Source organism: Rhinatrema bivittatum, chromosome 7 (genome assembly GCF_901001135.1).
Source record: "Rhinatrema bivittatum chromosome 7, aRhiBiv1.1, whole genome shotgun sequence".
Lineage (NCBI taxonomy): Eukaryota > Metazoa > Chordata > Amphibia > Gymnophiona > Rhinatrematidae > Rhinatrema > Rhinatrema bivittatum.
In genome coordinates, this window is record NC_042621.1 from 265,835,796 (window position 1) to 265,849,868 (window position 14,073).

The following is a 14,073-nucleotide window of genomic DNA, read 5'->3' on the forward strand; positions in this document are numbered from 1 at the left end:
TTCTGCGGACCACAGATTGGGAACCCCTGCTCTAGTATAGTCTACTGAATGAAACTAGCTTTTCAGCATCCCATGAGTGCATTCAGTAAGTTGGAGTGATGGGACCTTGAACTGCTCTAGAGGAGGGGGAGGGGAGGGGGGGAGAAATGGACTTTGTATCTCTGAAGACTGAGGGGGATACAGTCCTGCATTTGGAATTGAAGAGGCGAGCAGTTCTTAAGTAAATAATAACTTAAACTCTAGAGCCTGAAAAATGCCTGAGTTACAAGTTACATAAATCACCCAATATTAGGAGATATTCAGCCCATGGTATTTCCTCTCATGCTAGCAAAATCATATTTGGGGGATAGTTTGTTCTGTCTCATGAACATGTACTTCTGTGCCTAATTTTTTGGCCATCTCTATTTCACAGAATAGGAGCGATAGTTGTGTTTGGGGTTTTAGACCCGTTGTTTCTCTCTCTTTATAGCTCTCCTACTCCAGACAGCATACTCAGACCACCGTGAACTCTTATGTATCTTGAATGCTGGATGAAAGTTTTTTTCTGAGATTTGCTCTTAATGCTATTATTTGGCTGGTAAGGGTCACTGCATATCAGCATCTGTCTGAAGCTTGAATGCTGAACTAGAGGTCTAAAATCTGTGAAGCCTCTTGAGCTAGTTTGCCTTTGAAAAAGGGATACAAACTTCTTGTACTTATGAACAGAACTTGTGGTTGAGAGGGTGGCTTTGGTTGAGGTAGAGAAGAGTTTATGATAGCATGAATAAGAGTATCTATCTCCATTAGCAACTAGTGATGTGCACAGTTTATTTCTTGTTAGAATTTGCTGTTTGAAGGCAGCAGATGTTTGGTAAAAGTTCTACTTAGATGCTTGGAATGTGAACACTGATCAGATGCCCATAGTCTGTCATAAAATATAAAAAATTGAAACAGACTAAATTAGTGTTGTCTGAGAATCCCATTTCATAATTGGTTACAAAACAGAAATAGTGCCACGGCTATTATTCACATTTAAATAGTGAATGCTGGCACTGAAGTATTGATGGCAATAATCAGAAACATTTCTGCAGATAAGTGTTTTACCTTCAGAAATGGGCTCTTTGATTATTGAACACAATAAATAAGTTCCTCTCTATCACTTTTGTACTAGAGAAATGCTAAATCTTGGACCTTCATACACATACAGATGGTGTGCTCACAAAGTTCTATTAAAAACTCTACTGAAAGCTAAGTTGGGGAACTTTTAGTACAAATTAATGACTTGTTTTATATGCAGTTGAAAAAGAAAAATTAAGAAAAAATTGACCTTGTTTTAGATACTGATATGGACCAATGATTTCAACTGAGGGCAAAAAGTGAATAAGTATACAGTTTGTTGTAGTTGTGAAAACATACCTCCCTTATGTATATGAAGGTCCAAGATTTAGAGAGGAAGTTAGTTATTGTTTATGATTAATTCCTTGTAGAAGTAGGATTATTGAGCTCTTTGATTATTGCCCACTCTGTATGTGGGTAAAAGTATGCGTGCATTTCAGTAGCATGCATATGTTTGTTTGCATACTATGGAGGTGGTCCTAGGGGAGGGGGGATGATGGAGAATGTAACTATGCACATAGGGGTAGATTTTATAGATCTGCGCGCACACGCGTACTTTTGTGCGCGCACCAGGCGCGAACAAGAGTACGCAGGATTTCAATAGATACGTGCATAGCCGCACATATCCATTAAAATCCGGGGTCGGCGCGCTCAAGGCTGCCCAAAATCGGCAGCCTGCACGCGCCGAGCCGCACAGCCTGTCTCCGTTCCCTCCGAGGCCACTCCGAAATCGGAGCGGCCTTGGAGGGAACTTTCCTTTGGCCTCCCCCCACCGTCCCCTACCTAACCCACCTCCCCGGCCCTATCTAACCCCCCCCCACCTTTGTTGTACAAGTTACGCCCGCTCGAAGCAGGTGTAACTTGCGCGCGTTGGGCCGGCCGCCGGCGCGTCGGGGTCCGGAGGCTGGTCCGGAGGCCACAGCCACGCCCCCGGAACGCCCCCAATGACACGCCAGCCGCGACACGCCCCCCGGAACGCCCCCCCAGCAAAGCCCCGGGACTTACGCGCGTCCTGTGGCTTTGCGTGCCGCCGAGCCTATTCAACATAGGCTCGGGGCGCGTAGGGGGAGTTTGGGCCAGGTTTTCGGGGTACGCGTGTATCCCTTTGAAAATCTGGCCCACAGTTATGAGCCAAAAACTTATGTGCAGAGAAAGCAGGAGCAAATCTGTGTGTGCAATTTTTCCTTAGGCAATAATCAAAGCACAATTACTGGCATAAGTTTGCTTTGATTATTGGTGCAAATCCCTTTGGGGGAAAGTACTTACAAGGGTTTGCACCACAATATACTCAGTTTTAAATGTTTACTCCCTAATTTTATTTGCATGCATTAGCAGAAATATCAGTAAGATATCACAAAGAAATGGCATGGCCTAATTAACTGATTTTTAGTTGTTTATATTATATTAAGTGTTTATGTAACAGTAATATTATAACATGCTCTGAAACTGTAAATTTGTACTTCTGAAATAAAATGGGAACCATGTTTGTAATTTTGCTAACCTTATTTAGGAGTTAAGGATTTTGATCGTTTTCTTGATCTCTCAAATTGAGTTGAATATTTCAGGCTACATAATAGAAATTGACTATGCAAAAGTTTTATTGTATACTGTTATTTTGTGACATGATATTGCACATTTCATATGAAGTTTTATATATAGAAATAAAATACTCAAAATATGAAATATTTTGCACTTTCAGCACAACTGAAGAAATAAAAAGAAAGATTACATCCATTTGTTGATATACTTATAGTAGCTAGGTGACGTTCTCAGTGATCAAGAAACCGTGTGTTCAGCAATATTATTTATTTCTAATGCTTCTTGTAGATTCTTTCCAACCCTCCTACTCGTAGAGAGCATGGTTATGATGCTGTTGTCCTTCTTGCCTTATTGGTCAACTACAGAAAATATGAGGTGAGTTTATATATCTAGTAGGGATGATCTTAACCAACCATTTTTACTGTCATTAATGTCCTTTCCAAAGTCTATGGGGCCAATGCAATATCGCGGGTTGTAGAGGCGCTAATTAATCCCCTTATGCAATAAGGGGATTAGCGCCTCTACAACCCAAATCCAATGCGGAATGAATCTAATAGTGCTAATCACATGCAAATGCATGTGATTGAGGCTATTAGCATTCACTCCAGATGCAAAAAAAAAAAAAAAAAAGTGCATCTAGGACGCACATTTAGTGATCAGCAATTAACGCCTGCCTGGAGCAGGCGTTAATTGCTGAGCACTCCTTAAACCAGTACAGAAAAGTAGAAAAAACTGCTTTTCTTTTTCTTTTTTTTTTTTTTTAAACTTTATTTATTAAATTTTTAAGTCAAATTAACAAGTTAATCTTAACTTGACAAGAAACAGAGTATAGAGAATACATTTATTTATTTATTTGTTCAATTTTATATACCGTCATTCGCTGCAGCCATCACAATGGTTTACAAAAATCAAACAGAGAATATACAATTAAAACATATTTGCATAAATTAACAGTGGGAGAGATGAAGGGAAGGGGGTGAGGTTGGTGGTGAAAAAGGGAGGACAAGGAAATAAAGGGAAAAGGAGGATGGTAATAGTCTTGTTATGTATTCATCTTTGGGATGGACTTCTAGCGTTGTTAATTATAAGTTCACATTGCTGCTACAGTGGTTGATGCCAGGTAAATCAAAAGAAATATTCTGTACTGCCTCCTACTTAATATCATTGTGATATTAAGTAGGAGGAAAAAGTAAACACATTTTAACCAAAAAAAATCCAAAACGCCAGCAGTTGAGTGCAGGAAATGGATGCTCAATTGAGAAGCATCCGTTTTCCTGAACCCCCTGTCTGTGCGGTGTTTAGGGAAACCGACACTGATAAACTCAGCATCGGTTTTCCTAACTGGCAGAGGGCCGACGCACTCGGACTCTCCTTAGCAAGGAGGCGCTAGGGGCACGCAAGCGAACCCTAGCGTCTCCTTGCTAACGCAACCCCCTAATTTAAATATTGCATGGCACCCCCAGGGGGGGCGCATGGGGGCGTGTTAAGAAAGCGGGTGCTAACTGTTCAGTGCCCGCTTTCTGCGCCAAAGTATTGCATCGGCCCCTTTGATTGTTAGTTTAGTTAAGCTTTCTGCTGATAATGTAAGATAAGTACCTCTTAGATCTAACTTTGTGGTTTAATGGTAGCGCCACATGCTGCTGGGTATAAGAACATAATTTGTGTCCTAGTGTTTGAGCCCTAGCACTGTGGTGAGATTGGCGCTGCCCCCCCCCCCCCCCCCCCCACCAACAATAGGCAGACTTGCTAGACCTGTGACCGGGTCTGGACTTTCATTTATATCAGCCCCCTTCCCCTGAAGGTTGAGCCCTTAGATTTGGAGACTGGCAGGGTTAGGTGAAGGTCCTGTGGAGAGTAGATAAATAATATCAAGAAACAGGTCAGATCAGGAACAGGCAGAGATCAGTGCAAGAAACAGGTCAGGGCAGGCAGCAGCAGCAACGTCGAAGTCCAAGCAATGGTTGAGGCAGATGGAGAGCAGGCGGCATCAGAATCCAGGCATGGGTCAGGGCAGGCAGAGATCAGTGCAAGGAAGGGTAAAGCAGGACAGGACAGAGCAAGGAGAAATTGGAACTAGGTAAGGAGAGACAAAAACCGGAACAAGGAAAGACTGAGATGAGGCTGGTGTGTGTTTGTGTGTTCACCGTCTTCTGTATGGATCGTTTACTCCCTCTTCCTTCACCTGTCGCTAAAACACAGTCTTCAACGTGATAGCTTACTTGGATTTTCTTGCATCTGCTCCAAGCAACCGTTCATTAACCAAAAACAGTTTACTCCTTGAGGGAGCAGATGCAAGAAAACCCGAGTCAGCTCTCACGTTGAAGACTTTTTGCTTTAGCGATAAGTGAAGGCCGATGTAGTAAAATATCCATTGGTTACTGAGTGGTCTGTTGAAAAATATGTAAGACATTTTGAGGGAGCGCTGAAGACTCTTCATTTAGCAAAGTTAAAACATTTCAAGATTGTTTCCTCTCTCATTCTTTATATGTTGTTCCATTTAGCTTTCTAAACCATTGTTTACTTAACAATAATACTGCAAATATTAATGGATTAATAACCTGCTTGCCTCATTAGCAAAATTGTTATAGCTTAATGTCTATGAAATATTTCAGTATCACTATGTATTATTCTAATATGTTATAGTCATTTTGACATAGGATGTTTAAGGGCTGGCTATTTAGCTTTTTTTATATTGTTAATTTGTTTTAGATAAAAAAATAAACCAATATAGAAAAAAGTAGAAAAAATACATCTTATATTAAATAGTAATTTTTAAAAACAGTTTATAATAACTATTGTTCCTGAACATACCCAGATCAGTCCAGACCAATGGGTTATACATCCCTACCAGCAGATGGCAGCAGAGAGTACAACTTTGAGGCTGTGCCCTATAAATGAGAGTGCTCCCTGCAGCCCTTCAGAATTTCTCTGCCGCCAGCAGATGGTAGAGGTGCATACCTGCAGTCCTGACTGTTTTGGTGTTCATATTTCTGCTCCTCAAGGTTGCTAGGTCTTGATTTCTCAGACCATCCCTTGGGTTGAGCCAGGCGAACGGGGGGGTTGGACACCCATGGCAGTGCTAGCCTGCTGCTTCAGGGGCCACTGAAAGCCAGGGGACTGGCTCCCTCCATGGCTTCGAGGTCCCCTCCTTTCAACAGCTGCCAGCTCAGGGAAGTATCCCTTTAAGGGTTTTTAAAAAAAAATAAATTTAATTTGTTTAAAAAAAAAAAGAAGTGTTTTTTTTCCTCTTGATTTCTTCTGAGCGCAGCAGCTCTGCTGGTTTAATTGACCTGCTTGGCAGGGTTGCACCAGTCTGGTCGTGTGTGGGGAGTGGGAGACCCGCAGTTTACAGCGGGGTTTTGCTGGTCTTTTTCCGGAGGGGAAAGTAGTGCTCCCGCGCGCGGTGCCTGAGGGAGTATTTTTGGCTCAGCCTCCTGCGCGGCGTCGAAGGCACCGTGGTAGCATGATTCTTATGTGCTTTGCCTCGTTGACAGGCCCGTCTTCAGGAGGGATCCCTGTGTAAAAAAAAAAAAAAAAGGCAGAACCTTATTTTGCCAGCTATGGAAAATTGTAAGACCTGCGGTGCAGTGTCAGTACCTCTCGAGTCCCTCTGCTTGGGTTATGCACGGGCAAGGGAGGGGTTGTCGGCGAAAGACAAGAGAGACAGGGGATCTTCCCATCCAGTAGTGGCTGGGGTGGATTCCAAGGATAGGTCCCCCGGGTTTTCTCTCACGGATGGTCCTAAATGGAGTCAGGCTGGTAAGCAGGTTGTTCACGGCCCGCCCCTCCTTTTCTCCGTGGTTCGGGAGTTGAGGCACAGTCAAGAGGAGGACACTGATTCTTCGAATAATGAGCCTGAGGGGGGGCCCTTATCTTCTAAGGTGTTTTTTTCCTGAATTTATCCTTCTAATGCATGAAGCCTTTCTAGCTAGGGGGTCTTTTAAAAGGCAATCTAAGGATAAGCACGACACCTCCTCAAAAAGGTCCCGGAGGAACCCTTTCAGGAGTCAGCCAAGTGAAAAAGAGCCCAGACTGTATGGGCAGCAGGGAACCGTGAGGATCCGGTGGATTTGGATGACCTACAGGGCGACTGTTCTACCTCTCCAGGGGCAGATCCGGAAGGGGACCCAGATGGGGATCAATTCCCGGATCCAGATCCATCTAAGGAAGATCAGGCCTTTTTGGAGGGGCTGGTCTCGGAGGGTGATGACCCTCGAGCTGTCCATCTCTTCAAGAAAGAAGAGCTGTGTCTACTTATTCGCCAGGTTCTGGAGGTACTGGGGGTCAAAATGTCTCAAGAGGAGTTCGACAGTGAGGGAGTGAACCTGGTCCTGGATGGGCTTTCTGGGACCTTCCAGTGCCTTTCCTAAGATTCAGAAGCTCATTCCCCGTTGATAAGCAGTACTGAATTAGTCACAACCCGTGGGTGATATCATACAGTGACACCAAACTGACCTCTCTCTCATAGCTAGTAGTGCTTTTGCTCCACTACACATATGTGGGAATTCCCACTTCGGCAGTTGCTTCATGAACCCCATCAGATTTTTTTTCTTTTTCAGCCAGGCACTAACATAGATGTATATCCTCTTCTCTCTTTTTTTTAATTAAAAAATGTTCAAAACTTTTATCTTTAAATTTGCCTTGCTGCCTCAGCAGCCCCCTAACAGCACTTTTCAGTGCTACCTTTATAAAAAAAAAAAAATAATATTAATAATAATTTTTTCGTTGGAGTGTCATCCAAGAAAAAAGCCACAGTAAGTGGGTTTGATGACTGTGTTTGTGTTGGAAAATGTCCATGATGGACACGAACTCTGCTACCACTTCCTGAGTCCGGACCACGACCAAGCAAATTGTTACAATTGCAGAAGGGTTTCCCCATGAATGCAATGGTCCAGACTTTAAAATGAAGGAACTGCATAAGTCTCATAGTAGCTGTAGAAAGTCGTCTGCCTGGAGCCAAAATGGCCGACGCATAGGGAGCAGGAGAGAGTTGTTCTGCTGTCCCGATTTCTTTTTGCAATATTTCAGCTAAGAATTGCTTGTTAAAAATGCCGCTTACCAAGTGTAAGGTGAAAGTGAGAGATAATTTACCAGAATTGGAGTTTGGATCAACGGGACAACAGAAGATTGACAGCTTTCTCGTGTCCATGCCACAGATGTAGGAAGCGTGGGCCGCTGAGAGGGAGGACCAGGAGCTTGGATCCCCCACTTTGGCCGAGGAAATCTCGCTTAGCCCGGGAGAACCAGATACGCCCTCCCCATCCCAAGGGTTTTTAAAAAAAAATAAATTTAATTTGTTTAAAAAAAAAAAGAAGTGTTTTTTTTCCTCTTGATTTCTTCTGAGCGCAGCAGCTCTGCTGGTTTAATTGACCTGCTTGGCAGGGTTGCACCAGTCTGGTCGTGTGTGGGGAGTGGGAGACCCGCAGTTTACAGCGGGGTTTTGCTGGTCTTTTTCCGGAGGGGAAAGTAGTGCTCCCGCGCGCGGTGCCTGAGGGAGTATTTTTGGCTCAGCCTCCTGCGCGGCGTCGAAGGCACCGTGGTAGCATGATTCTTATGTGCTTTGCCTCGTTGACAGGCCCGTCTTCAGGAGGGATCCCTGTGTAAAAAAAAAAAAAAAGGCAGAACCTTATTTTGCCAGCTATGGAAAATTGTAAGACCTGCGGTGCAGTGTCAGTACCTCTCGAGTCCCTCTGCTTGGGTTATGCACGGGCAAGGGAGGGGTTGTCGGCGAAAGACAAGAGAGACAGGGGATCTTCCCATCCAGTAGTGGCTGGGGTGGATTCCAAGGATAGGTCCCCCGGGTTTTCTCTCACGGATGGTCCTAAATGGAGTCAGGCTGGTAAGCAGGTTGTTCACGGCCCGCCCCTCCTTTTCTCCGTGGTTCGGGAGTTGAGGCACAGTCAAGAGGAGGACACTGATTCTTCGAATAATGAGCCTGAGGGGGGGCCCTTATCTTCTAAGGTGTTTTTTTCCTGAATTTATCCTTCTAATGCATGAAGCCTTTCTAGCTAGGGGGTCTTTTAAAAGGCAATCTAAGGATAAGCACGACACCTCCTCAAAAAGGTCCCGGAGGAACCCTTTCAGGAGTCAGCCAAGTGAAAAAGAGCCCAGACTGTATGGGCAGCAGGGAACCGTGAGGATCCGGTGGATTTGGATGACCTACAGGGCGACTGTTCTACCTCTCCAGGGGCAGATCCGGAAGGGGACCCAGATGGGGATCAATTCCCGGATCCAGATCCATCTAAGGAAGATCAGGCCTTTTTGGAGGGGCTGGTCTCGGAGGGTGATGACCCTCGAGCTGTCCATCTCTTCAAGAAAGAAGAGCTGTGTCTACTTATTCGCCAGGTTCTGGAGGTACTGGGGGTCAAAATGTCTCAAGAGGAGTTCGACAGTGAGGGAGTGAACCTGGTCCTGGATGGGCTTTCTGGGACCTTCCAGTGCCTTTCCTATCCCAAATAAGATTCAGAAGCTCATTCCCCGTTGATAAGCAGTACTGAATTAGTCACAACCCGTGGGTGATATCATACAGTGACACCAAACTGACCTCTCTCTCATAGCTAGTAGTGCTTTTGCTCCACTACACATATGTGGGAATTCCCACTTCGGCAGTTGCTTCATGAACCCCATCAGATTTTTTTTCTTTTTCAGCCAGGCACTAACATAGATGTATATCCTCTTCTCTCTTTTTTTTAATTAAAAAATGTTCAAAACTTTTATCTTTAAATTTGCCTTGCTGCCTCAGCAGCCCCCTAACAGCACTTTTCAGTGCTACCTTTATAAAAAAAAAAAAAATAATATTAATAATAATTTTTTCGTTGGAGTGTCATCCAAGAAAAAAGCCACAGTAAGTGGGTTTGATGACTGTGTTTGTGTTGGAAAATGTCCATGATGGACACGAACTCTGCTACCACTTCCTGAGTCCGGACCACGACCAAGCAAATTGTTACAATTGCAGAAGGGTTTCCCCATGAATGCAATGGTCCAGACTTTAAAATGAAGGAACTGCATAAGTCTCATAGTAGCTGTAGAAAGTCGTCTGCCTGGAGCCAAAATGGCCGACGCATAGGGAGCAGGAGAGAGTTGTTCTGCTGTCCCGATTTCTTTTTGCAATATTTCAGCTAAGAATTGCTTGTTAAAAATGCCGCTTACCAAGTGTAAGGTGAAAGTGAGAGATAATTTACCAGAATTGGAGTTTGGATCAACGGGACAACAGAAGATTGACAGCTTTCTCGTGTCCATGCCACAGATGTAGGAAGCGTGGGCCGCTGAGAGGGAGGACCAGGAGCTTGGATCCCCCACTTTGGCCGAGGAAATCTCGCTTAGCCCGGGAGAACCAGATACGCCCTCCCCATCGCAAGGTTTCGATGCGGTGGGGGAGGAGGGGCCATCCGAGTCCCCAGGGAGGATTGGCGCTGACCCCAGAACACTGGGTGTGGATGGAGAGGCCTCAGCCTTTCCGTGTGCAGCGTTGGAGGAGGGGAGGGAGACGGCCCTAAGATCAGTGAGGGCAGCTTTGATGCCTGGAGGCACAACGAGGCCTGTGCTCCCAAAGGAGGCTGTACTGGCAGGAGGTAACATCGAAGTATTGAGCCATGGTGACGCCATTTCATTAATACCTGGAAATGTTTTTTCTCTGAAGAAACCAGCTACTGTGACTTTAGATACCATTTGGAATTCCTTGGTATCCATTGAATCAGCAATAACTTCTTTAACTAAAGCATTTCTGGAATCAAATGAAAGAGGAATGGATACTGAGAAAATTGTGCGTTTACAGCAAGAGAGATTAGAAAATATGGAGGAAAGAATTATTCCAATTGAAAAAATTCAAACGAATTTAATTCAATTCGAAAGCTCTTCAATGAAGAAACTTGAGAATATCGAGAATACATTGAGATTTTTGAATCTTAGGATACTTAATTTCCCTATTGTGCATAAAATTCCTGTGGTGGTCTTCTTTAAGTCATACCGTACAGAAAGTCTTAAAATTCCAAGGGAAGCCATGCCTGTGGTAACCAAGGCTTTCTATATACCACGGAAGACTCCGGATTCTAATGGAACAGTGCCATAAGAGCAACAATCTATGAATATAACTGAGCTGTTGGAAATGTCTTCGGAAACAGAAATCTCAGCTAGAGGAACTTTATTTGTTTCATTTGCTTTTGAATATGATCGTAATTTAGCATTGAGGTTCTTCTTTAGAAATAGAACAGCCCACTTTCATGGGCATAAAGTATGGGGTTTCCCAGATATTATGAGATCTACACAAGATCGGAGAAAAAAGTTTCTAGAAATGAGACCGGAGGTGCTAAATTGTGGTGCTAGATTTCTTTTGAAGTACCCTTGTAAATGTTGAATAAGATTTCAAAATGAAAATTATGTATTTTTTGAACCTGTACAATTAAGGTCTTTTCTAGATGCGCATGTCCAGGAAGCTCAGTCTTGAAAGTATGCTGTGGAAATGCTCTATTGTGCCTGATTCTAGGAGGTATCTAGTTTATTTCTTGAGTTGAGCTCTTTTTTTCTTTCTTGGCTCCCCCTCATATTTCTTATAAAAATTTGAGATTGAGAGATTACAGATACATTTCTTTGACTGTTATTGTAATAAGTGATATTTCATTGACAATCTCTGTTACTTTTGAATCGTGATATATTGTTATATATCTGAAAATAAAAAATTATAGAAAAAAAAAAAGAAAGTCGTCTGCCTCGCAGAGAATAGAGTTGAACACAAGCACCTCTAAAATATTTCCCCATTGATAGAACAGGCTGAATCATCAGGGTCAACTAAACATAGCTGCCATGTGTCGAAGAAAAAGACGCCACTTCACAGAACCACCAGAACATCTGGCACCGAAGAAGCGCACAGAAGCTTGACTACACTGGTGCCATCGATGCACAAAGACCCCATTGATGCTGTTGATGTACAAGACATTGTTGTATTGAGCCTTAGAACATCGATCACAGAAGTCTTTGCTCATTAAACCATTTGAAGCATTAATGCCTCGTACTACATATTTTCCTTTGCAACTATATGCTGGTCAGAGAAAGCTCTTCCCTGGAGCAGAAGGGATATGATCCCCCTTCCACACCAATTACTAGAGTAATCTTGCCAATGAAATTGCTGTCACAAGGTCTGCATTTAGAAATACTAGGTCTTGGAGGAAGTGACGTCACTCCTCATATGAGCAGCTTAGCTCTGTTGCTCCCCGAATACCCCGGGCTAATTGCATGTCTTTCCAGCATACTTACGCCTAAAACTTATTAATATCCACTTTGGAATACCCTCTCATCTGCTGGATATGGCCACCAGAAGGAAAACCGCGGATTTAAGCAAGTTCTCTTTCACCTTCGGCGGAGACGATGCCGACCCCTGCCTTTCAAACATGACGTCGGAGGACGCGCTCGCGGCAAATGAGGGAGGTAATGGCGATCAGCAAGATCTGGGCAGAGAATACCCCACCCGTACAGAAATGAGGGTGGTTTGCGGAGCTACAGCAGGACATAAAAACTTATAAGGCAGAGGTGGCTGCTTTGGTAGAAGAGCTGAGAGAAGATAATGCTGCGTTGGGCTGCCGGGTTGATGAGGCTGAGACTCGGCTTGATACTCACAGAGAGGGATGGCTAGCCTTGCAGAAGGACCATCAAATATTGCAGGAAACCTGTCGCAATCTAGCTGAGAAACTAGAAGATGTTGAAAATTGCAGCTGCCATAACAATATTAGAATACGGGGTGTGCCAGAATCCGAGGAGTTCTCAGATTGTGCTGAAGAAGTGGATAAAATCTCACTTTTTCTTCTGAAAGAGAGTACCTCGCTTGAAGATCCCCCTGCTCAGCCTATCCGTATCGATAGGGCTCATAGGACTCTAGGACCTCGTATTGCGAATAAGCCTAGAGACATAGTGGTCTGCTTCCACTCTTATACTCTGAAAGAAAAGATCTTTAACGCTGCTCGGTGGCAGTGCACGTGGCTTTGGGAAGGCCACGAAATTGCTATTTTTGCTGATCTTTCCTCTGCCACTCTGAGAAGACACCAGGAGTTCCGCTGCATCACCTCTAAGCTGAATGAGGCACATATACATTATCGCTGGCTTTTCCCTGGAGGAATATCCTTCCTGGTTCAAGGAGTAACCCACAAGATCAAATCAGTACAGGAAGCTGTTGGGGTGCTGAAGGAGGCAGGTCTCAGCATGGAGATTCCACCGCCATTATCAAAGGCAAGTGGTGCCTTGCTCACAACGGCTATGCAGCAGTCCCGCTGGCAACGGGTTCCTAAAGGCAGACGTCGGCTCCAGAGGAACCCTGAGGATAGCGAGAGTGGAGAGGCTCCGGAGTGATAGACCGTTCTATTTCAGCTTCTGGTTCTGTTAACATGTTCTGTTCTCACAGGGCAAGCAGGATGGTAGTCCTTACATATGGGTGACATCACAGGATGGAGCCCAGTCACGGAACACTTTTGTCAAAGTTTCCAGAACTTTGACTGGCCCTTACTGGGCATGCCCAGTATGGCACTATCCCTGCAGCCAGCAGGGGTCCCCCTTCAGTCTTGTTTAAAAGCTACAGGCAGTGCCGAAAAATAAAATAAGAAAACGTTACGAACCCAAAACCGCGGGGCGGTGGGCGGGTTTCGTGAGGACTAAAATCCTGCTGTCCTGTGAGAACACCTGTTACAGGTAAGCAACATTTGCTTCTCACAGGACAAGCAGGATGGCAGTCCTCACACTATGGTGAGTACCGAGCTGTGGATGTCCGAGTATGCACCAAATGTACCCAGGCGTGCAAGGCACTAGGACTGGGGTGAAGTTTGGCCGAGGACATCCTGAACCCCACCGGGCAGGCGGAAGGGTGTTGGTAAGTCACGTTGTGAATAGGTTACGCAGGACAGATTGGCCAAAGATGGAATCTTGTCTTCCGGCTTTGTCCAAGCAATAGTGGGCTGCAAAGGTGTGGAGAGAACTCCAGGTGGCAGCCCTGCAAATGTCAGGAAGCGGCACCGATAGTAGGTGTGCTACTGAAGTCGCCATGGCCCTCACAGAGTGTGCTTTAACACGGTCTTGAAAAGGAATGCCCGCTTGCTGATAGCAAAAGGATATGCAGTCCGCCAACCAGGAGGAGAGAGTCTGCTTACCCACAATCTGCCCTAACTTGTTAGGATGGAAAGAGACAAACAATTGAGTGCTTTTCCTGTGGGCAGCTGTACGGTCTAGGTAGAATGCTAGAGCCAGTTTACAGTCAAGGGTATGCAGAGCCTGTTCCCCTGGATTGGAATGGGGCCTGGGAAAAAACGTAGGTAGTATAATGGACTGATTGAGATGAAAGTCTGAAACTACCTTAGGCAAGTATTTTTTTTTTTAATTTGCATATTTTATTACATTTTTCAATTTTAAGATACATTCCACAGATGTTAAAAAGAAAATAAAAAAAAGAAAATAAAAAAAAAG

The 14,073-nt window shown here is 44.4% G+C and overlaps 1 protein-coding gene across 5 annotated transcripts in view; it reads left to right on the forward strand.

Annotated features, from left to right (window-relative positions):
• ARMH3 (armadillo like helical domain containing 3) overlaps positions 1–14,073 on the forward strand; it is a 791,613-nt gene that overhangs the window by 120,408 nt on the left and 657,132 nt on the right. For all 5 annotated transcript variants that reach the window (XM_029610203.1, XM_029610204.1, XM_029610205.1 and 2 more), the window contains exon 8: positions 2,923–3,009. In XM_029610203.1, coding sequence (XP_029466063.1) covers positions 2,923–3,009 — 87 coding nt within the window. The remainder of the gene's footprint in view (positions 1–2,922; positions 3,010–14,073) is intronic.